The 24,052-nt window shown below is 47.6% G+C and overlaps 1 protein-coding gene across 6 annotated transcripts in view; it reads right to left on the minus strand.

Moving 5' to 3' along the window:
• LOC144151519 (multidrug resistance-associated protein 1-like) overlaps window positions 1-23,762 on the minus strand; it is a 106,459-nt gene extending 82,697 nt beyond the window's left edge. For 2 of the 6 annotated variants that reach the window (XM_077682596.1, XM_077682594.1), the window contains exons 1-13: window positions 23,701-23,745; window positions 21,998-22,111; window positions 20,277-20,429; window positions 18,882-19,056; window positions 16,919-17,173; window positions 16,714-16,829; window positions 13,517-13,582; window positions 11,532-11,669; window positions 7,914-8,057; window positions 6,090-6,174; window positions 4,882-5,075; window positions 3,928-4,151; window positions 774-894 (exon numbers count right to left, since the gene is read on the minus strand). In XM_077682596.1, coding sequence (XP_077538722.1) covers window positions 774-894; window positions 3,928-4,151; window positions 4,882-5,075; window positions 6,090-6,174; window positions 7,914-8,057; window positions 11,532-11,669; window positions 13,517-13,582; window positions 16,714-16,829; window positions 16,919-17,173; window positions 18,882-19,056; window positions 20,277-20,429; window positions 21,998-22,009 — 1,683 coding nt within the window. In that variant the 5' untranslated portion in view covers window positions 22,010-22,111; window positions 23,701-23,745. Of the gene's footprint in view, window positions 1-773; window positions 895-3,927; window positions 4,152-4,881; window positions 5,076-6,089; window positions 6,175-7,913; window positions 8,058-11,531; window positions 11,670-13,516; window positions 13,583-16,713; window positions 16,830-16,918; window positions 17,174-18,420; window positions 18,523-18,881; window positions 19,057-20,276; window positions 20,430-21,997; window positions 22,112-23,700 lie in introns of those variants that run through there. The other 4 variants (XM_077682595.1, XM_077682599.1, XM_077682597.1 and 1 more) reach the window with 4 other exon arrangements.
• Window positions 23,763-24,052: the final 290 nt, after the last annotated feature.

Genomic DNA, 24,052 nt, shown 5'->3' on the forward strand with positions numbered 1-24,052 from the left:
ATGTCTGCATTTATTTAGGCATGTATAGCTGCTTCTGTTCCTGTCGTTGCGCTGTCGGGTGCAGGGGGCCAAGGCGGGCGACTATTACAGTGGCCTTTCGTCTCAGCCCCGTTGCAATTTCCTATTGTTAAAAGTTCAACAAACAAACAAACAAACAAACAAACAAACAAACAAACAAACAAACAAACAAACAAACAAACAAACAAACAAACAAACAAACAAACAAACAAACAAACAAACAAACAAACAAACAAACAAACAAACAAACAAACAAACAAACAAACAAACAAACAAACAAACAAACAAACAAACAAACAAACAAACCATCTAAGCGAAACCAATTGTTCCCATAGTCTCCGCACTTATCTCCCACTAACCGGCCTTTAAGCTATAGTGTTAATCTGCAATAGATCTTCCAAAATACAATTAGTCATCTTCTGCGCTTCAACAGCTGGTGGCACGCTAATTTACCGCCGTATGAATTTGTACTGATATTTTAAGTCGAATTTCTAGTACTAGGTCCTCTTGGGTTGAAGGTTCTGAAAGCGCTGTAAAAAATACATGAACAAATAAGCAAAATTTATGCACAGGTTTGTATATTTCCAATAACCAAAGAAAACAACTATTCAGGAAAATGTCTGAATAAAATTGATATCGTTCCGGAGATGTGCTAAATTAAACGCGAAAATGTTTTATTTTCACCTCGCAACAAATATGTAGTGGAAATAAAGAAGCAGAAAGAGGCGGATAGATAATTGTGACTCAGTTCCGACCTTCTTCCTGAGCAGGCCTCGCGGCCCGATGACGCCATGGAAGAGGGCCGAGCAGACCTGGGCGTCGACAGCGCTCAGCGGGTCGTCCATGACGTACAGGTCAGCATTCTGGTACACGGCCCTGCAGCCGCGGTCGTCGGGCCAAAAAAATGTCTGATATTACTGCCTGCCCGTCTTTGTTTATATATGCCGTGCAATATCGTTGTAAATTTCTTTTTTTTTGGCGAAGCTTCGAAAGATTTTGTTGATGGAGACAAAACACACCGAAGATGGTCTGCAAAGCATCCTGGTTTATGTGCATTGTGACAGGATTACCAAACTTTAAATCATATCGGTAGGGAGTAATCGGTGCTCCATATTAAACCACCGTTCAAGTGACTCTGAGATACTTCCGATAGACGCTTTCACTCTTTCCTTCGCGGCTGAAAGCACTACGCCCGAAAGCTATAGCTATCGCCAGTAGGGAGCGGCACTGCTTGATTTGCTCGTCGCAGCAGATACGCCTTCGCTAAATGCTTTGATTTTGTGGCTTTCTTTTCAAAGTGGCTAGCAAATGCGTTCATCGCTGCCAATGAACTAAAGTCAGCCAATAGCCACTGCACCTCTGTAATGACGTAATTCCAGCGGTCAAAAAACGCTGTCAGGAAAAGAGAGAAATATCTTTTGAGCAAGTTTCTAAGTTATGTGATGGGCACAGAGGGGTAATTTTTGATTAAGGCACTTTCCGAGCCCCTAATCTAAGTATTGGATGTGCTGGTTGACTACGTTCTGCAAGCGTTTAACATTTCGATAAAAGTTTGAAAAAGTGTTTCAGGGTCCGCAGAAAAAAATGAGACGAAGGACGTGAAATTCACAGCTACTGAAATTTTATATGGACTAACATAATCTAGTAGACTTAGTCACTTAGCCGAAGACAGGTGGGATGGACAGTTCCAGCGCGTGGACGGCACCAGTGCGGGCAGGAGCTGATTCCCTAGAATCGGCTTCCAGCTTCTCAGAAGACATCCACATGAAATGTTGGCTTTAACTTTGGAGAACATCCTCAAGCCAACACCAAAGAACGTCGGTCACTTACACCTCAATACCTAGGAAACAAGAGCGTCAGGATCACCTCACAGAACAAAACAAATGGGGAGGGAGTCACCAGAGCACGTCGTACTCTGCAGGTCTACGCACGACAGTTAGTCGACGGCAACGTTTAGCTCTGCTGGCGCAGCTTCGATGACCGAAGTGCAAATGCACATGTGCATTGTATCAAAATTGAGGGTCGCGAATCAGGGCTAAGAGCCATACTCGTCGCCTATACTGAGCATCGACGACCACATCCAAGCAAGCTCGGCAATACTGTACTCAGGCGAAATAATTTACACCGACTCAATAGACGTCATCTCAGACCTATGCCCATGCGAACAAACCAGGCGCAACGTCTCCAAAAATAAAGCCCTACGGCCAAAACAGGGACCTCCATTCTCAGATCCAATAGGTCCCTGCACACAAAGGGACTCAAAGCAGCGAGGAGGCCCACAGAATCGCCCGCTAGAAATTGTTTCACACCGAGCACGGTTGCGTGCGATTCGCTAATGCACACATGGAGGCCGACAATGATGCAGATTAGAGCGCCGCAGTGGTGATGGACGAGCGGAAGGTGGTTTTACGAAGAGAAGTTAAGGACGGACCCGACACGCTGTTTTATAGGAGGCATTGAGGCTCAGGCACATCAGAATGGGCAAGGATCTCACTCCTAGTATACGGCGCATTATTAACACCAGAGCTGTTTAGTCCGAGATTTGTCCATCAGTCGCACCCAAAGACCTCGAAGCCTCAAGAAAAAATGTACTTAGGGAGGTGCCAGGAACCGCGCTTTGTTCTACTGTGGCGCCGCGAAGAATACGGTGATTAGTGGGCTTTCAATATTTTCAATATATACAGAAGGGCAGCAAGAGGAGAAACAAAACGCCAAAACAGTTCGTGCTTTCTTCGGTTTACAGTGTGTGCTTCCGAAATAACTGGTTTCAACCCGCGGTGTAAAAACATGACTCAGGGCACCTGCCGGGGCGCTGCCTCGTGGGCGGTCCACCTACTAGATGGCGGAAGCTGGCCTACGGCGCATAGCTTGGCGCCTGTCACGAGTCAAGGGCAATCCCATGAGAGGGGACGCTCGAAAACCCCTTGAAAAGACAACGAAGGCCTGGCATTTGAATCTAGCGACAAAAAACGCAGCATTCATGTAGCGCCGCGCCGTAAAAGGGGCGGTTCCTTCAAATGGAAGATGGCCGCGTAACGCAAAGGCAGGAAAGCCAATCAGGAGGTGCCGCGACGGAGCCAGGAGTCAATTTAAACCAGGAGAACAAGAAAAGACAACAAAGGAGGAGCGCCAGCAGGAGAAGGCAAGGTCCGGGACGAGCAAGCCAGGGGTGGTGCTGCCGGAACACCGACTTTGCAAGCCAAGCCTGGGCGGGAGCAAACCATTGAGCAAACCGACCCCGCAGAGGTCCCAGTCTCTTGGGCGGCCCCAGCAGCAGCGACGGTCGAGTGCCTACGCGTAGCGTCATCGCGCCGTCGACTCACGGCTCAGCGGCCCCACTACGGCGACTCTTCCGGAACTCTTCCAGGTGCGGTCTTCCGTCCTGTACGCGTACATTGGGAGTAGCCAGCGGACTCTGACCTCACGAAAGTAAAGCAACAGCTTGCGGCTGCTGTTACGGCGGGGCGCAACATGCCCATTGTTTGGGCGGTAGATTCAAATTTTATATCTCTCGTTTCTTCAAAGGGGTTTTCACAACTCCCCTCTAAGACGATTGCCATTGGCTACTGACAGCGCCCACGTCACCTTCCGGAAAGGAGTCCCCGGAATTATATCGAGCCGAAAGCTTCAAGGCCGCCTTACGGACTCGCGCGCAGGGAGCCGGCAAGCATCGGAAAACACTGTAAGCAAACATTTCCTGTAACGCTTTCTTGCTCCCATCATTAGCCATACAAGCGTAGATGTCCAGTGCGCCTTCTTTAGTCTCACTGCGTGCTCTTTGATCAATTGGGGCTTAACTGGCACTGGCATGTACACATCCCTCCGTAATGAATTTTAGGCCTCACAGAGTAAAGCTGTACAACGCGGTGAGCGTTGACTGAGATGCACACAGTTTGCGTAGCACTCCACCTGGCTAGGCTGATGCGCTGCTTCTGTCCGCCGCTGAGGTTGACGCCGCGCATGCCCAGCTCGGTCTGGTCGCCGGCGGGCAGCGCGCTGAGGTCGGTCTGCAGCTGGCAGGCACGCACCACGCGCTCGTAGAAGCACGAGTGGTACTGCCGCTTTAGCAGGATGTTCTGGCGCACCGTGGTGTTCTGGATCCACGCCTGCTGGGGCACGTACGCCACCTTGCCCTGCACCAGACGCCCAAGGAGGAACAGCATACTGTCAGACAGCGTCACTTGAGCCTCAACGATGGTACCTCTGACTATGAGACGGGAGCGAAGTGTCATCTCAAATTATTTTATATTCCATTCATTACGAAGGCTGGCACAGCCACAACAAGCTGATGCTTCGAGAAGCGTGCAGAGGAGTCGGGCCACTAAAGCTGCTCCGTTCGAATCAACCCCTCCCTCTATATATTTAGCCCAGAATTGGCGTAAAAACTCGTGTTTTAGGGGTTTTAGACCCTGCACATTCTCAACACAATTTAGAGCACTTTTGTTAAAAAGCCCGGCTTTAACTAAGCGACATTTAAGTCCACCAATTTTGTACAACCGTACTTGCTGTGGTCAAAAAAAAAAAAAAAAAAGAACACACGAATTTTTGAGGATTATTTATAAGCCTTTAAATGGCGAAATTAGAAAGCATTGAAATTAATGTAGGCTTATCTGTGGCGGAGATTGTGGTCGGGAGGAGGGGGGAGGGAGAGGGTGGAATGCGTGGCTAGCCCTACATGATTTAGTTGTTCTTAAGCTAACCACGTGCACTAAAAGCGAGCTGAATGCGCAATCGAAAATATGAATCTATATTACATCAGCCCCAAATCCTCGTACCGTTAACCCTGATTGAAAACGGTTTCGTTTAGAACCGACTACTTACGATGAGGGCAAAACCAATACGGCTGCGTTCGGGGAGCCCCACCTTTCGGTCCACGGATCCGCTGACGACGCGCAGCTCTCCCAAGATGGCGGACAGGAAGGACGTCTTGCCGGCGCCCACGTGGCCGACCACGGCGATCAGTTGCCCGCTGGGAAGGTGCAGGCTGAGGTCCCTCAGCAGCACTCGCTCGTCGCGGTGCCACGAGAACGCCGCCTGGCGCATTGTGACCGCGTCGCCTGAAGGTTTCGGCAAGGACGTGAGAAAGGTCACCGCCAGCACCAGCGTAAATGAAAGCCGGAGTCACGACAGTATAGTTGGGGATAACAGGTGACGCTAGAATTGAATCGCTAATATCAGAACTACTGTCCTATGTCCTATCTCCACACGTAACTACTTTCTTACTTGTACGGACGATTAACAATGTTTCCATTACATTTAATATTTCCAGTTGACCCGCCTCTTCCCCATCTATATGCCTGCTGTACATGTTTTAAGATAATTTAATAATTCGCCTTTCTCCAAAAAACTATATTTTGGTTGATTAAGTCTGTTTACTTCAAATTGACTGCTAAGATTTCCTGGAGCGGGTCGTTCCCCACGTTTGTTTGTTATTTTTCGAAGCGTACATGGAAACGAATTATTATATGACGTAACGTGAAGTGGTAATAAAATGCCGTCAGACTGTCCCGCCAAGTAACTCGTGGTTACACTGACGACGCTGTCTATTATGCGTCAAAAGTGTCGTTGTTAATATTGCCCTTCCGCTTGGATCAAAGATTATCAAACACGAACCGTGTACTATTGTAGGTGGCGCCTGTGAGACTCGTATGGAGATTCGTCCCAATTTCAGCTCCAATGGTATGTTTTTCCCCGTGCCTGACAAATTTCGCTAACTGCGCACTTCGCAGCGCAGCATGGAGTTTACGGCGGAAACAAACTTTCAAGAAGTTTAACTCAATTATTGGCGAGTGCGGCGCTAGCGCCATCTGTTTTAGGTTATACTACACGCCTAACTGGTCCCTGTAAACGGTCCACCTAGGGAAGGAGCTTGAGTTATACTTTGTTCATTGAGGAGAAAAAAGTCTGCTGTCTGCGCTCTTGGCAGATATTTTTGTGTGAGGCAACATGGAGCTCTCGTATTTATATTTTTCACGAGCACCGAAAAATTGTTACTGCTTCATATTGTTGGAAAACTAAAGATGTTGAAATGGAGTATCCACTGGTGCAAAGATAACATCAATCTAGCTCACCTTCGTCTGGGCTTTCGCCGACTTGCTTGGAATCGACGTCTTCGCAAACCAGAAAGGTCTTCATCCGGGCGAGGGCGACTTTGCACTGTACGAAAATTGCGTAAAACAATAAGTAGCCACGAACGGGAGGTACTCAGACGAATGAAACAAGGTGCCAAAGTTAGATGGAATTCGTAAAAATCACACCCTAGCTTAATTTGATTTCATGCGTTTTCTCATCGTGTCGAAAAGGTTAAGATAACACGCACTGGCGAGTGGTATAGTTGACTTGTAGTCCTTAAACGCCGCAATCTTTTATGTAGCGGCGCAATAGAGCTTGTTCAGGCACCTGTACGTCAATGCTTGAATTTAATGCGATTATGTTTGCTTGCATTTAATGCGAGCCGTTTCCTGCAAGATAACTTAGCATACAAAAGCCACAATTTCGCCTCCAAACCTAGGAATGCGGATGGAGGGGAAGAGTGGTCGTAGGAAACGGACGAATGGAACTGCACTTTAAGGTGATCCCGTGATTTAGCTTCCCTAAAACGCAATCCTATTACAAGTCCATTCCGACAACAAAGCTAGTTCGGCAAATGACAGCAGCATACTATGTGCCTCAAAAATGTGACTGGCGCTGTGGCACTCCGCAATTACTAACGTCGCGCTCGCATTGCGTAACGAGACAGCGCAGACAAAACTTGACAGTGAAATCGTTTGCTCGACATCGTCATTCGCCGAAATTTTGCTGCCGGCTTCGGGGATTGGTCAGTCTGCCGGGGATTGGTCAGTCTTCGGGGATTGGTCAGTGCTGCCGGCACTGGGGTGAAGCTGAGCCACAGGATTGTCTTACACTGGGGGAGGGAGTGGGAAGGGGAGTGCAATGCACCCTTCAACTAAGGAGGATAGAGAAGAGTACTGGAGGAAGGAGAGGGCAGGTGGAACAGGATGAAGTGATTTCATATACCCAACACAAATCTGCTGCACTAGCGAAGTATACTAATCACCTCACATCGGCCGCGATTGAATAAGGGGGCGTACCTGAAATTTTTAACAACTTTTGTGGCCGATAAGCGGAACACGAGATCACCGCCACCGCACGTCCGCAAAACGCCCAAGCCCAACACATTAGGAACGTCGTGCTCCACAAAATACAGATACTCAGACACATTTAAGTTTGACGTAACGAGATATGTCACTTTTGTGGGCATAGTAACCGTATTCCGGAATACAGATAAAGGATAAAGATATGGATACTGAAATACTTGTATCGTTCAGGCGACCTCATGTTCGCCAAAACATTTTTATGCAGCGTTATGTATTTCAATAGCAATATATGCACAAAACCGAATCACTAATACAATTGAATTTTTAAGAGAATTACATAACTTATCCTGAATAAATTGCAGTGGCAGCGTGAACGTTGCAATGACGTTCTGCAGGAGCTGACGAAACTTCTTTTGTTTTGCGTTGTTTTTAGTCGCACTGAAATAATTACCCAGCCTTTGGTGTGTCTGCGACTGTTATGAACAGTTACAGCAAAGCAGGCGGAAAGGCTCCAACCAAATAAAAAGTGGACGTCTTCTACGCCACGAAAATAAATGTAATGAGATACCCATGCGTGTCAGGGAATCGCGTTGTATTCGCTAATCGTAAAAGTATTTCACTTTCGAGATATAAATACATTTTTCAAATGTATTTCGACACTGAAATAGAAATACACAAAAGTAACTCTGAGATACTATCGCGATTTCCTAGTATCGCGATGCTGCCCAGCCCCGATGTAAAATAACGAAAGCGGGGAGCACGGGGAAGTGCTTGCGGAGGTCTATGCCGGCGACCCACCAGCACTGCGCCCACGATGAGGTCTGGGATGAGGAGGAGCGAGAAGCGGAGCGTGTTGAACAGCGCCAGGGACACGAAGGCAGTGACGGGGTCCAGGCTGTGGTTTCCCACCATCAGGAAGGTCATGAAGGTCACCAGCGACACCTGGAGGAACCCGAAACATCGAGAGAACAGTCGCCCCTCGCTTAAGCATGAGCACTGTGTGTCCGACGACTTGTCTCGGATAAATAGAGACGAGGTCTACAGAGGACGTCACAAGGTGAAAAATTCGGCATTAGGGGAACACACTCCTTCGGAGTTCAGAGACAGCTAGTGTCCACGCGGTTTTCTTAGTCCATGAACAGTGACAAGGATTGCAACCGTGTGCTGCAATTGCGAAGTCCCGTAAAACTAAATTACTCCCACCTGGGAAATTTTATGCCCAGAAACATATTTCAAGAAAAAAAGCTTGCGCGTGTTTCAAAAATGTCCACTATTAGCGCACGCGCGCTTATCATGGCATAACACTGCTTTTGTAAATGACAGCCAACGGGCTGTGGAAGAACAACAGGTAGTACATTTAACCGAAACACGGAACGTCTAAGTGCAAACCGCGGATGTTCTTACTTCACTATAAGATACCTTGCTTGGCCTTCTTCTAAAATGGAAAAAAAAATTATGCGGCTAAGCTGAATGTATGAACCCCGCATAAAATGAGACGGCGACTCAGTGAATCTACTCCTTCATAATTTAGAGCCACTCTTGGTGATGAATTGAATCAGAATAGCCCTGCTCTTTACATAATCTGTCCGGGGCGAACGAAGATGTACGACCTATGGTGATTAGCTAATGTTGGGAACGCGTTTTAAGTGGCACGTTGTACGCGAAGAAACACGGAAGCAATGGTGAAGGGCACCGTCTAATGTATACATACGTCAGTACTGCAGTAAAAGCTCGCTAACTGAAACCGCGAGGGTAGGCCATGTCTGTTCGAATTAACGAAATTGCGAATGAACGAAAGTGAACAATAACGATAGTACAGTGCAATTCAGAAGCAATTGGGCATGTCAAGACTTTGATACTTGAAATATCCCGTGACTGCGGCCTGCCTTTTCCGCTAGAGGCGACAGTGAGGACTGTTTTCTCCAACTAATGAACGTAGCGGCACGGCGCCTCGATCAAGCGGGGCCGTGCAGCGGAAAGTCTTATCTCCGCCTTCTCAAAAATTGGAGACGAACGGCATTCCATGACTTCTGAGCGGGCGCCGCACTATGCTACGTCCTCGTCCTCCCCTTCGTCGTCGGCAGCGACGGTTTTTGCGCTTTTGGCCTGACATATGCCCTCGTCTGTCAGCGCACAACACCCACCACTGTACTCGCGTCCTCATTTACATGGTTAGTGCGCAAAGAATACGTCTTTCAGAACGTTCGCTATGTCAGATTTATTGATTTTACCATATTGTGACGTCTCCATTCTACGCCGACTGGTTTGTAGGAACAGGGTAATGCAGTGCACGGGCCCAGGCCGGCGGGCTGGGCCCGTGAAAACAAAAAAAAGGAAGTGCTAATTCACTACCGCGCCGTTAAAAGGCATGATAAAAAGACGATTGCACTTAGAAAGCCTTCACATCAACAAAAGAAACGTCTGGGTATCATCAGCTTAGTGGGAGAGAGCGGGTCAGAAGCCACAGACTAGAACATGATTGTATTTTGTCTCTCCTTTTCAAACTAAAACAAACAGAACAAACGTGACCTGGATTTCGCAGTGTGTGCAGAGTTTGAAGAACCAATTTTCTAAGCAGAGCGCATGATTTTTTCGCGCAAGAATTTTTGTAGAGCCATGACTAAAGGCAAGAAAGAACAGAAGCGCAGATAAAATCACGCTGCCAACGTAACTAGAGGGAAAGACAAAAATCAAATGGTGAAACCGGACGCATCGTCTGATCAAATTTCAGCAAGAACTGGAAGAACGAAAGGTGCAATATCTGTTGAAGAATTGCAATAATAAAAATATCCACTTACTAGGAATCATTTAAGGTATCCTCGGGTGTGCCTTGATTTCGAAGACTGGCAAATGAAGTTACACGACTACCGAAAATACAGCTTCTAAGTGAGGATAAGTTGTACAAAGTTCGGTCCAAGTTTAAAGGAAATTAAAATCTAAAGTAGCCGTATTCGCTTTGTGCTTACGCTTTTTAGGTTAGCAGCAAACTTCTCCAAGTTCATGTTAATATCCTGTCGGACTAGGGATGATATTTAACAACACTCTGGCGGGCTCGGGCCGGGCTGGGGCTCATATTTTAGAAGTTTGTTGGGCTCGGGCCGGGCTCGGGCTCAGATTTTTCAATTCGTCGGGCTCGGGCCGGGCTCGGGCTCAATTTTTATGAATTTCTCGGGCCCGGGCCGGGCTTGGGCCGTGTCTCTATCGGGCCGGGTCGGGCCGGGCCTAGAAATTGCGGCCCGTTCACTGCTCTAGAACATGGTGCATTTCTCTGGCCGTTCGCCAGGCGCCGAGGCGGTGGTGCGGTGGGGCGTAGTTCGAATTATTCGTGGCGAAACAGGCTCTGATTTGAAGTTACGGGCTTCTTTGTACACAGACTCCTGTGGAGATTGGCCGGATCAAATCGTACAGCTCAAATTATCTATGAATTCGGGTTACTGAAGTTCGAATTCACTAGCCTTCACTGTAATGGGCTGCCGTCGCACATACACGTAGACCCGTGAACACTGACGCAGGCACCCTTGCGCTGCTGACGGTTTTTAACAGCGAAGCTGTTTAAGCTTGAGCTTGGTCGATTGGGGTTGCCAAGAGAAAAATAAACAGCAAGAAAAACTTCGGCGCGAGGCGCCCGACACGACATTCTGCGTAGGCGGAGCCAAGCCTCGCCTAGGTAGGACGTCATCTCGCGCGCCGGCACCGCTCGACCTACTAGAACATTGTGCCTTGCATTCGTGGCCCGACCTTTCGCGTGCTCATCTCCTCACCAGTTCACGTGCGTTGGCGCCTCAGGTGGTAACCACGTACAGAACAGCTCGCGTACAGACGCCGAGTTCGCGGAGCTTATTGCCGCTGGTTCTAGCGCATGCTAACACGGTCACCTTTGGGAGCGATGTGAAAGCCTGCGCACAAAACGATTCAAGCCTGCCAGCCATGGATCAATTTCAGCGACAAGTTCGGAAATTCATGTGAGGTGGACAGCCGGGTCTCCGTCAAAGGGAGAGATGGGGCGGCAGAACAGCGTCACTTCCGCAGAAAAAGGACTGCGGTGCGAAGGCGGGCGCGCCGCTTCGAGAACGGATGCGACGACTTCGGTCCAATCCTCAATAAGCGGCGGCGAAATGTCAGCAAGTTGTAGAAGATCCGGACTTACGAGCTCTCGTACCTTGACATTGTACTTACATTAATGACCGAGTGTTAATTGCTGTTCTGTTCGTTTCCTATATTACGTGTTCGAAATTTCAGTGCTCTACGTAAGAATACGGATTCGAGCTATCCCAGCAGCACGCTTTATTGAAGATTGTAGAGACGTATGAACTTCCTGACATTTGTATAGGTCATGTTCTATGCCTCTTTAAGACTACAGCTCGTAGCTGGTAAGCTCTAAGCGCCGGGGAATACGGACGGACGTTAAGTACGTACCAGGAAAGAAATGCAGTTCCAGACGAAATTCATGACGCCGAAGTAGTAGGCAATGCGGCGCAGCATCTCCATCTCCTTCTTGCGGACGTCCACCACGCGCTGCCGAAAGGGCTCTTCCCAGGCGTACAGCTTGAGGATCTGAACGAAGAAGAAAGCAGCTTTATTTACACAAGGAACCGCTTGTTCGGTGGTCCCAGATCTGCACCACAAGTAAAATATGGTTGACGTGGAGGGTGTTCTTTATATGAACACAACTCGAAGAACCAGGACGCATTCTTTGGCGTCCATTTATTGGCGACTCTTTTCAAGACGACATCTCTCTTGGGCTACCTAACCGCGGGAATTTTGGTCCGTCCGTCCGTCCTTATATCTGTGACACGACTGAGCAAAAAACGTTAATGGTAAGCTTGCTCGCTACTGCGTTACTGGCTGGGAATTGGTGGGTGAGTGATTGTGATGAGGGGAATAGGAGTGTGATCGGAAAAGGGAAGAAGCGGGTCATATATCAAGGAGAATAGAGAGAGGGAAAAGAGTATGAGGACGGTGAGTGGGAAGAGGACTACGTTTGCAGTCGGAAGGGAATGGTGAAGGGGAGAGGGAAGAGTCGGTTGAGGTGGAGCATGAGGGGGAGTAGGAGGGGAGGCGGAATAGGCGGTGGTGATTGGATTAGAGGAAGGAGACGGAAGAAGGAATGTATACAGAGGCGTACGTGGAGGAGGGATTAGAGGCTGACAAAAGTTGTTTCTCGAAGGCGCTTTTGGGAGCAAAACATGCATAAAAACAAAATGGAGTAATTTCTAGGAGCGGTGTTTATTCGTGGTGCTCCGAGCGTTTGTCTGTGGAAGTTGTGTTTGGACCAGGAGGCATTGGCAGATAGTGCCTTGTAATGCTTAAGCGGACATTAGGCGTATCCATGAAGTTCGAATGGGTCGGGTTCTTCAATCTGAGGAAGTATACGTTTCCACGCCAGTAGGTGGATAAATGAAGTTAATGTACGGTAACTGTACTGAGTGCACTTGTAGTTTATAGTTTTTTTGCACAAAAATTGAATAGGAAACAGCGTCAGAAAATACCGAAGCACACATCCGTGAGTACCGCTACCTTTGGACTGGTACGAGATATTTGCACCCGCAGGCTACTTTCCTCGCATTCCAGGAACTGTTTCTGTCATTACAACAAAATGCAAAAAATAATGTATGTGTCGTACAACAGGGATAACTAGTTTGTGCCAGACACAAGGAGCGCCGTTATTTGCAGAGAGCCTAGCACAGAAAAAAAGTTTCCAAAATAACTACCTAGGATGGCAAATACTTCCGATAAACTCCCCTTTTAGAATCACTTGTTAAGCGGACATTTAGTTGTACAAATGCGCATTTACCCATAACAAGTGACAAAGTAAGCGAACCTATGCAACATTTAGGGTCCATAATTGGGGCATTCACAAGTGGTTTGTAGGCGTTGTAGCACCGTATATGCTTGCTCGGTGTATGGCAGCTCCGAGACAAAAACACTAGCAGTCGCTTTAGACTTTCACCTTTTTTTCCGGCGAAGTGCCCTTACATATATACTGTGCACAGGTAAAATTGTACAAATCGTCAGGTGGAACTATTAAATAGATTTGTTTTTTACTAGCATGTTCTTTTTTGTACGTTAGAAGATATCTGAGTGCAGCAACATTTTCTATAATCGTCCATCTCTTGCCTGAGTCTAGCCAATGTGTTGATTTTCCTGGGCGCGATTCTTTATGACTACTCTTACATGGTTATATATTTTTTTGTCATGCAAGCAAGAATATGGTTACATTGTTGTAAAAACGTGTAGCCGCACTCTGTACGGCTCAGTTTTGCCAAGCGCCCTGGAGATGTTGTTTTTGAAGGCTGGGGCTCATTGCAGTGAAAATAAATAATTCAATCAAAATTAGACACGAATCACGCAATATATCTCACACCTACACGCTATGGTAAGACCGTCCGCAAGGCTCTTACCTTAATTCCACTGAAAAGCTCGTGGACGTACTTGGACCGCCGGTCTTTTGTTTCCATTTGGGCCGTCTGCGAAGAATTTTAGTTCGTTAAGTGCAACAACCGAAAATAAATGGCATTCGACGTCCTCAGGCAGTGTTGTTTGCATTAACTGTTGCGAAGAAAATTGCTTAGGTGCGCACTTGTGAATGAGACAGCCTCCGTGTTGCTGAATGCAGTTCGGGCAAGGTGCCGCAAGGTGACTGTGACTTTGTGAACATCCTTGATGGATGACCTGTGCTGTCTCGTCATTCTTTTTTCGTCTAAGTGTCCTGGGACTTTTAGTGCGCTGCCCATTATTCATGGACATTATCAGCTATTTTACTTCTGTAGCACAACAATAAATCCTCGTGCAAGTTGTTTAAAAAATGGCAGTAAAATATTTCTTTCTAGTTGTCTGTTTAAAGGGCTAGGAAAATTTCTTCCACTGCAAAAGTTTACGAATGCAGAATTTATATTGATGTCAAGTATTACAAGATAACCACTTGCATAATTACCAGGAAGAACAAAGTCAAAACAATTACTGATGGGAAACCAAAACCTTTTCAGCACAGCTCTAAAAAAAGAACCAATATATCCACCTCGAGGGCTATTGCCCTAACTGTTTAATTAACGAAGCAATCGATGGTATCTCGCCGTTATTATGCAATGCTAAGTGTACCTCATGACAGAGCCCTTTGTTTCATGTACAACCCTAAACCAGTACAATACCACTGGTGTCAGACTAACGAACTCATTACTTTGAATTGATTTCTTCATTTTGGAATTTAGCATCCGATGACGAAAGGACACATTTGGCCAGCGTTCACAATATTGCCTTCTTTGGTCTCTATAGTTTTATCAATTATGCCAGTGTTGATGTTTAACCACCGCTATACTTGTCCACGTCTTCAGAAACCGAAGCATATTGGTTGTCACTCAAACGTACGTTTTCTTTTCCACCTTGTAGTATTACATCTGGGACTGACAGTGAAACAAATTATGGATATTAAAGTAAACAAATGTGCACTAATTTCTTTGACAAACTGGGCTCTTCAACAAGGCAGGAGTGGCGTAGTACAAAATAACGGCGAATAATTCTTAACAAAACGGACACGTAACTACCTTGCGAATTTACTCAAGAAAGTGGTACTTTTTCGATCAACTATTTTTTTTTGCTTTTTCTTAGAAAATAAAGCCAAGGCCCAAAACGTTTTTTTACTAGTTTTAAAATGAATCATTTTCAGTTGCAATTGACGTGTTTTCGTTGTCCCTGTAGCCGGCACCCAGTGCCTGGTTTGGGGAGTGAATGAATAAACCTCTCCTCTGTAGGTCGCCATGATAACTCAAACTGACTCAAGCCGCCAACATAGTAACAGTTCCCGACAGAATCGCTTTGCCATGCTGGCAGAACGAGTGCCCACGGGCTGGTCAATTCGGGGATAAGCTGAACGAACCTGCAGTCGCGACTGATCTGGGGAACTATTTTTCCCCACTCCTGCCGACCTACTTCCGCCGTCGCAACACCTTAAAAAGACCTGCGTGCGTGTGTTATCAGCCGTAACATGCAAATACAAGGCGTTTTCTCTGGTGATTTATGCGTTGTTCAGTGTGTAATCCGTATGGCTGCTAAAAAGGAAACCAAGCTTCCCAGAGCACGGGCAGCTAGTTCTAGCAATGCAACGCACTTCTTCTGCGGGGCTGACGGAGGGGCCAGAAAGTGAAGCATCCAGGCGTTCCGCTTATCGGCGTGAATATCGTCGTGAAACAGCATATTAAAATGTATTGCAGTCAGTGGGTCTTCGCTATACCAATTGATATTGCCTGCCATTTTTTGTTCACCTGATTTAGCTGAGAGTTTTTTCTTTCTTTATTTTTGTGAATGGCGTTGCCGTACTTAGCGAAACGCTGTACACATTTGTACAGTTATAAACTGTATCATGAGGAAATGCATGTACTATTGGGGTAACTTTGATCAATTGTAAGCGTTTTTTTTATTGGCATCGGCTGTATCAGATGCTTTATAATATGTTGTGAACTTACTCGTATATATTGTCGATGTAGTTATTTACTTGGCGTTCTTTTACTTGACAAGTTTCTTTAGATTTTTTTGGCAAGTTTGCTCTGTACAGATACCCAAACTGTCTACATCTTTTGCGTAAAATGTACACGCACCGCTGTTGAACTGCAGAGGGACAGAGTCCTTGTCAGGCGATTTAGCCTTTAGTCTCTGTCCCTGTAGCACACTATGTATTTTAGTTTCTTCGAATAAAAGATGAATGAAATCAGACGCTACATAGTTGAGCCCAGAATTCAAAAATTCTTACGGCAACAAAGGAAACCTCAGCACGTTGCCAAAATGAAACCAGGGGAGGAGCTCCGAGTTCGGTCTGGTTTAAAAAAGTTCATTTTGAACCTGTTTCAATCGTGACGTAGGGGCTCCACCGCAGCTTCTGACACGCAGCCAATAAACGACCCGGACGTGCTGCGTCGCAACTGGGTTGTCAGCTTTTAGCCGATCAGGACACACTCGAAACGAACTCTTAGAACGTAGGTAAAATGGACAAAACTGAACATTTCAAAGCAGGACAATAGTGGAGGCCTTTTGACGATTTACAGGATGGGCTAAACGTGAAAAGACGTAAGCATAAAGTTAGGTGCAAGGTAGACAGCACAGCTCTTAAGAAAAAGTAGCTTTTTGGTGAATGAACAGCCAGTGGTTGGAATAAAACAAAACGGCGGCCGTCACTAGCAGTGCTTTGCTGCTCGATCGTTTGGGCCACAAGTGGTCAGTGCCTGTGAACCTTCTGATGGAAAGATCTAGCAGGTACCAACCTCAAAGGAAGGAAGAGAAGGAGCCAGTACAAGTACCTCATGCAGATGCATCTCTACAGCGAAGTAAAAGGTTAAGGCCCAAGCAAATTTGACCGAATAAAATGCGTTAATATAATAATGTTAAGATAACGTGTAATGTTAAGTCACTAGGACAGGGTTGTGGAAGGAACCAAGTCTGCACTATATAAACGCGTTGCAAGCAAGCCAAACGGCTGGGTTATAAGGTACCGATCACAGGATGCAGTCATAATGGTCAATAACAATGCCACCAACTAATCGCTTAGTAACGCAGCCAGTGTCGGTACTCTGCTGAGATGTGTGACTACCCACAGTTGTTGAATACTAACGCATGGACATTGCCGCGAAAACGCTCCTTTGGGCGTCGTTTCGGATGCAGGACCAGGGGGCCCTGCGTGGGTCACCCCCTGTGTTTTCTTCAGTTTTCCGGCGCTCCACGCAACTACTGAAACCAAGAAGGCACACATTTACATGCCAACACCACTTCGCCTCAAAATGACGACCGTCGTTCTAAAGAATTCGGCCGCAGCTCACCTGTACGGCGTTCACCCGCCTGGCGAAGAAGAAGGAGCAGACGAGCACGAGCAGGACCACGGCGACGGCGACGAGGCAGGAGGGCCCCAGGTACTGCCACAGCAGCGCCATGGTGAGCAGCAGCCGGAGCGGGGCGCCCCACAGCTCGCCGGCGAAGAGCATCGCCTGGTACACCTTCTCGGTGTCCAGGGTGATGCTGTTGATCACCTCGCCCGCCGACCGCTGCTCGGAGCCCGTGGACCAGGCCGTCAGCACCTAGGCTCGCACGAGGCGTGTAAAAGGTTACATCGGACAAACTTAGCATTTGCGCAGGACATCATCGGCTAAAATTTCAGTTCATCAAAATTATCATGATCCCTTAAGAACTCTGCAATTTAAAAGCTGATTGCTGATAAAAATTTTGAATACCAGCATAACGGTTCGACAATTAAACACCGATGCTTTCGTATTCACTCTATCACAATGAGGGCTAAATGTCCTACAATGTTTGAATAGGGCTCTGCTACGTCATACCACCCGTCGTTCGATTTTTTTGTAAGGGAAGTGAAACCGTCCTATAATTTTCCCGTTATGTATGGGATATATGCCGCTTTGGCGTAGGCCTTGTAAATAGAAATTTCTTCTTGCCGTCTCAGGAGGATTTCAGCAGGCAGGAAGCCCTGGGTTCTAACGGCTTGGAGTCGCTTACAGCTTTTTTTTTATAGCGTTGGCACTGCAAGTACTATGTTACTGGAGTAGGCGCAGGCAGAGGGTTAGAAATCCGGGGAGGAGAGGATAGGAGACACTCTCTGCAGCGTTGCGGGATTGTTGATTTCCATCGGCTCCCACCCACCCACCTATCGGCACCCACGTGTACCTTTTGTGGGCAGACTACAACGCCTAACCTGTACCATCTAATCTGGCACTGTCCGACGTTTGACAAGGGCAGAGACGTCCTCCTGGATAAATTGCCATTGCTATCTGACGCTCACGCGCACTTGCGTACTCACAGCTACTTCGGAGTAACACACCCTTACTCGGAGCAATAGGCCAATACAACCTAGAGAGTGGTCTCTATAAAGCACTATAGAACGGGCCTCACCACACGTTTTTTAAGCGGCGCGCAAGAACGAAGACGCCCACGAAATGACCTATGATCCCACAGTGAACTTTAGTGGTATCTCATTTCATCCTTTTTAGATGCGACCGCATCTCATTCACCCGCCTTGACCCTACATCCGGCGTCGTCGGCGTCCGCCCCTCCCCAATCTCCGCCTCGCCAGCCGCGCTCTCCGCCACTCACCCCCTCTCCTCTCCGATAGCGAACACCCTATCGCGAGGGGCATTGGATTGGATTCGATTGGCTTGGCTTGGCTTGGCTTGGATTGGATTGGATTTGGATTGGATTTGGATTGGATTTGGATTGGATTTGGATTGGATTTGGATTGAATTAAAGTGGATTGTGTTGGATTGTGTTGCGTCATAGCCGCGGCAGACGCACTGGCGCCGGCGCGTCCCCTCACCGTTATGCGCGCTATAAAACGTGGTGCCTGCGCTGCTCCGCTCCATCGTTCCAGCGCCGTTCCTCCGCTGTCCAACGCTGCAACGTGAACCCCCTGTGCGTCGCATCTACACAGGGGTTCCCGCGAGGGGAGGTGGGAGTTTCTTCCTGTTTACCTCCTTTCCCCCAAAAAGGACATCCTGCCGCCTTTAAAATAAAGCACATTCATTCATTTTTTATATGAATTTGCATCGAAAATCGACATTAGGACATGCACGCTGGCTTTTGATACTACACAAAATGATAGAACAATATTCTTGGTGGCTGGGGAAGCTGTCAACGTATTTAGTGCGAGGTTGCTTTGGTACCTGAAACTATATAGACACCGCTAGTTTGACATCTTATTTGACAGGTCCATGTGCTAGAAAAATTCGATCCGATAGCAAGAATACGAGGGGCGCGTTGCCGATGTTGATCCCGTACCTTTCTGTACAGGCAGGCAGTCAGGGCCGTCTTGACGCGCAAGGCGAGAAAGCTGCTGAAGTAGTACACCTGTGAGTAGAGCAGGTTCACCGCCACGCTGGCCACTGTCATGAGCACCGCGTACAGGTAACCCAGCCACAGCGGCTCCTGGGAGCCACCGAACTGGATCAACGCGCTGTGCAGAAGAAAGAAGACGCGACCGAGAGCTATGTTGCACGGCCTCTCCTGAAGCCAAACATTTTCAACGAGTGTAGATTCAAGTTAACCGACTGGCCATTTAAGCTGGTTCTCATTGGGCATTAGAGATTGGTACGGATACGGGTTATGACAACATTCATGATACCTCGCTGCGTGCATGCTGTCATTAGCGTAGATTTGTAAGAAGGAGTAAGGAAAAAAATGACTATCACACCACAGTGATACGCGGACATAGACGAAGGTTGATGTGCCTACACATTATTATTTGGTGGTGATTCTGCAAGATGACATTTCGTGCAGTACGTCGTACAAACCTATTTTCAGTCGTATCTCCTTGGAGTGATCTCCAGGGAGTCTTAGTTAGCAAAGACGGTGCTACGGAGATGAGTAGGTACTTGCTTTATGGCAAAAACGCGTATGCTACGATGTCTGCTGCTTATGTATATAAATGTGTACAGGGTAGGCAAAGCGGAATTGCTGAAGGCAAAAGAGAGGGGAAAAAAATCAAAACATCCCCCTCGCGAGGGGCACGATCAAATGCAGAGCATTTCCGCGGGGGGCGTGCCTGCAAGTCTTATGGATTACGTATTGGTTGTTGTTGTTGTAATTGTTGTCTTCCAGCGTAGACATTGTCGATGAAGTCGATGGTGAAACGTGCCGTGAACCCCCTGCCGCGGCTATTACGCAACGTGGAGAGGCTACGACGCAACGTGGCGCGGCTATGACGCAACACAATCCAACACAATCCACTTTAATCCAACCCAATCCAAATCCAATCCAAGCAAAGCCAAGCCAAGCCAATCCAATCCAATCCAATGCCCTTCGCGAGAGAGCGTTATAGCGCCGAAATCGCGCCACCACATGAACGCGAACCGAACGCGGCGAGAGAGGGTGTTGCGAGCGGAGAGAAGGCGAGGAGGACGCGGGGAGAGGGCGCACCTGTGGCCGACGGTTGAATGAGTCAAGGATATAAGGCGCGTGCGTAACCTTCCATTCTGTGTCGGCTCCGTGGAGCAGTCGGTAAAGTGCCGTGTACCTTGCGTTCCGCCCGCAGAGTCGTGGGATCGAAACCTGGCGCCGGAAGGTATTATTTCTTTATATAGTGTAGGGTGTGGACTACGTAGTGATGCGGACTACGGACGCCAACGCGGGTGACATCGTGAGTTACTAAAATGCTTTGCATTTAAAACAGCTCACTCCATAAAATAGATGGGCAGGAACATGCCGAGGCAGAACAGCGTCTCGAGAGCGGCGATCTGGAGGAGCGGGCCAGCGAATGCTTTGATCAGGCAGCCAACGAGGGAGCCGTGGTGCACCTGCGTCGCGTTGCCATGATGGTCCCTCTTCACCCTGCAAGCAGACGCAGCACCAGGTCCTCCATTAAGCAAGCGCCAGCCAATGGCCCCAGGGTGGACATTCGAACCGGATGTTCTTCATAAGTGCAGCTGTTGGGAGGAACCGAAAGCCCTAGGATGAGACTTGTTCTCTGATCATGAGGACACCATCCTGAAGCCTAACAGCAGTCGTGTGACGCAGCTATGTGCATGCACAATATTAATGAAGGATTGAACACCGAAAGAAACACTTATCGGCTGTATTGGCTGACTCATGGTTAGAACCAAAAATTATTCGGCCCTCGTACGGAGTTCTGGATCATTCGTAGCCCATCTTAGCCCTTCTGACTTGTCTCTCTCATCGACGGATTTTGGTGTCGTCCATGTCACGTGCTAAACCCGAGAGCCCTTAATAACGCCCAGTCCCTCGGCGCAGAACGTGGCGGTGATCTCCTCCATATCTCATCGTTGTATTGTTCATAAGTGGCGATGTCTGTTCTATGAAATCACAACAGCGATGCCCCCACTCCAGACCCTTCAGCTCCCTTCGGTGGTGACATCGGCGTTGAGCGAGTTATGCCCACGTAGCAAGGGCATTGGCAGATTTGTATGACCGAACTGCGTGTAAGGATCGCATACTTCGTCACAGATTTATTCCCAAGTATTCTTGCCATGTTCTCTGTGGCCGCGAAATGCACTATGAGAGAACTATTTTTATGTCACGTGTACCCATGTCCGGTTGTATGCAGCGGCCCGACAACATGAGCCATCAAGGCAGGAGCTACGAGCACCTGCACCCCAAGCTTGTAAAGAGCGAGGTTGCTTTGTTTTGTTGCTTTGAGTGCGTCGTTCAATGGCAATTACTAAATTGAAGGGACCAACTGGTGCCTTGCCCAGCTGTGCTTGTTCACCCTACATCTGACAAGCTAAAAATCCCTGAACATAAGACGCCATGAATGTTCTCAACCACAACGGGGGTGAACGACCTCAATTGCTACCCAAGCCCCATATACATGGATTCGACGAGGGAGGGTCAAGCCTGCTGGTGATTTCAGCTTACCTCGACCCCTCCCGCGTTTACATGAATTCCATGCGAAGAATCGAGATGAAATGAGAGCAGGCGTGGACCGCAGGGTTTCACAGAAGGGAACCTATTCAGCACCTCACGGCCCGCCGGCTCAGCGCGACGAGCGAGTCAACCCATCCCCTGCCTTCGGGACAAACGGACTCTCTCCGACGCCTTTTCGACTTACCCTGTTCGTATTTACATGGATCCGTCGAGGCGCAAAAACCTGTTTTTCTCTACTTAACTCTTCGTCATCGAATCCATGTGTACGGGACTGCATACGTACGACACTGTATTTATTAATTGAACGGGATCAGGTGTCACGCCATTTTTGTGCCGGAATTGTGGACATGTCTATGACACTCATACCTTTCGCATTCTGTACGTGCTAAATTGTACAACTGCTTAAACGTTTTTACGGTTTCTTGTATTTTCAGCGAAGGCAATTCAGCGACCACCCGTACTGCTTGTTCGACAGTCCAGCGCGAAAGTGCAGTGTGAGGATTCTGGGTACTCACTCGGGATGCCATCGCTGCAGCATCATGTTTGCACAGGCCCGAGGTTGCATCTCATCCACAAGCGGTGGCATGTCATCTTCGACGAGGGTTGTGCGGAACCCTTTCAGTATCAGCCTGCTCGCAAGGGAATGAAGGGGAAACTTGATGTCGTTGTGCACATCATTCACAACCCAGAAATATTACATGCGTTTCTTTGAAGAATTAAGAAAACTAGCTGTATGAATTTACGAATCCCTGTTGGAAATTAAGTAACACTGAGCTAACATAAGCCTTTGTACTATTTCGTTGGCGTGCACGAGGTTGACGGTTTTGTATGTTTGGTTCGCATGCGTGTGTTCGTGTGGGTATGTGCGTGCGTGTGCGTGCGTGCGTGCGTGTGTGTGCGTGTGCGCGTCAGGGTGTGTGCGTGTGTGGGTATGTATATATGTATGGATGGATAAACGTACGCACAGTCACGGAAAAATCAAATGCGAGCGCAAAAATAGGATCCCTTTCCATGGAAGTCAAATTTTAGCGTGTCTTCACAAAAGTACCACAGTTTGGAAATGTGACTTCTTAAATATACCACAACCACGTCACTATGCTGCCTAAAGGAACCATATTCCTTCATCTTTCCTAATTTGGTTCATATTTTCGTTTTAGCTTTTCTTTTGCCACTGGCTGTACGTGAATGTATGTGCGGGTATGTTTATGTTGAGTGCTCATTTTGGAACTACCTTGCGACAAACACCAGATGAATTTTATTAATATCTCATCATCCATGGTAATATCTTCTTACGCCTAATCGATTTCAAAATGTGTACCATAGAAAGTCTGCATCTTTGGATTTTGTTTCTTGCGCACAGCTTAAAAACAACTTATGAGCTGGTATCTCACACGCCGAGTGCAATTTAACTCTTGCAGCTATTCGCAGTAATACTAGCCTTGCTGATCAGGATATCACACAGATAAGGGGATAGGCTCAAGGGTGCATGGCAACTGGCTTGGCTATATTCCTTGCCCAATTACAGTGACATTAGACCTAAGATATACGCTGCCCGTAAAAAGTCAGCCTCAGTAATATTAAACAAATGAGAACAATACATGACCCTCACATACCGCGATACAAGTTACCTTAGAGGCACAGACCGACTATACTGCATATGAGTTCTTAAACCAAGCCGTGGGTTCGGCAAGATTTCTTTGCTTACTGCACAATAACTGAAGTGGCATATTATAAACGTGTGTCGGTATAAACTCGTCCTTTGACAACTTTTTATATTTCCATGTCTGTGGCTCTGTGGTAAGCGCATTGCTTTTCATATTGTGGTCTCCTAAGGTCTACGCTTTTGTTATTTTTGTCACCATTATTTAAATCACGCACAAGGCATCGCGGGGGGGGGGGGGGGGGTGAGTTGGACCTGTATAGCTACAGTGGGAATGCGCTTAAACAAACATGAACAAGGCACTGAAGACAGCAAGAACGACAGCACTCTATTCAACTAACTGTCTCCCTCGGCAGGCCACGCCTCGACAACTACTTCTTTCAAATTCTGCGCGTGTTCCTCCGATTTCGCCAATGGCTTATGCGGAAGCCGTCAGCGGAATTTGATAGCTGTAGCAATTCCTTTCACCTCGCGGCATGTGTGCGAGATCATGAACAAAACGGATTTTTTATGAGTAACGTGACATAGACAAAGGCTCGAAGTGACATTGCCACTTACGGGTTCATCCACTGAAACGTCAACCTCGACGGGAACGAGCTTTCAGCAACTGGTGCTTTGACCCTCTGAAAGCAGACAAGCAGAAAAACGAACCAGAAGCAGATTCACAATGCATCTGCATTCATGTCTAGTTTAATATGGACGGCAACCATACTGCCGCGAACCAAGCGTTCTGTGTTTGCTTGTTTGTTTGTTTTTGCCGTCTGGTCGTCCCCTTCTGTGCAAGCAAAGTGCGCGTGTCCTTCCCCTTCTTTTGTATGCAGCACAGGCTATCTTATTTGACAGGGAGAGTGTATGGCCCTGTCGTCACTACACCAGAATAATCTTCTTTGATCTCCAGTGGTCTCAATGT

The sequence above is a fragment of the Haemaphysalis longicornis genome, unplaced genomic scaffold, assembly GCF_048455015.1.
Source record: "Haemaphysalis longicornis isolate Haplotype H1 unplaced genomic scaffold, Haemaphysalis longicornis Haplotype H1 scaffold_9, whole genome shotgun sequence".
NCBI classification, from domain to species: Eukaryota; Metazoa; Arthropoda; class Arachnida; order Ixodida; family Ixodidae; genus Haemaphysalis; species Haemaphysalis longicornis.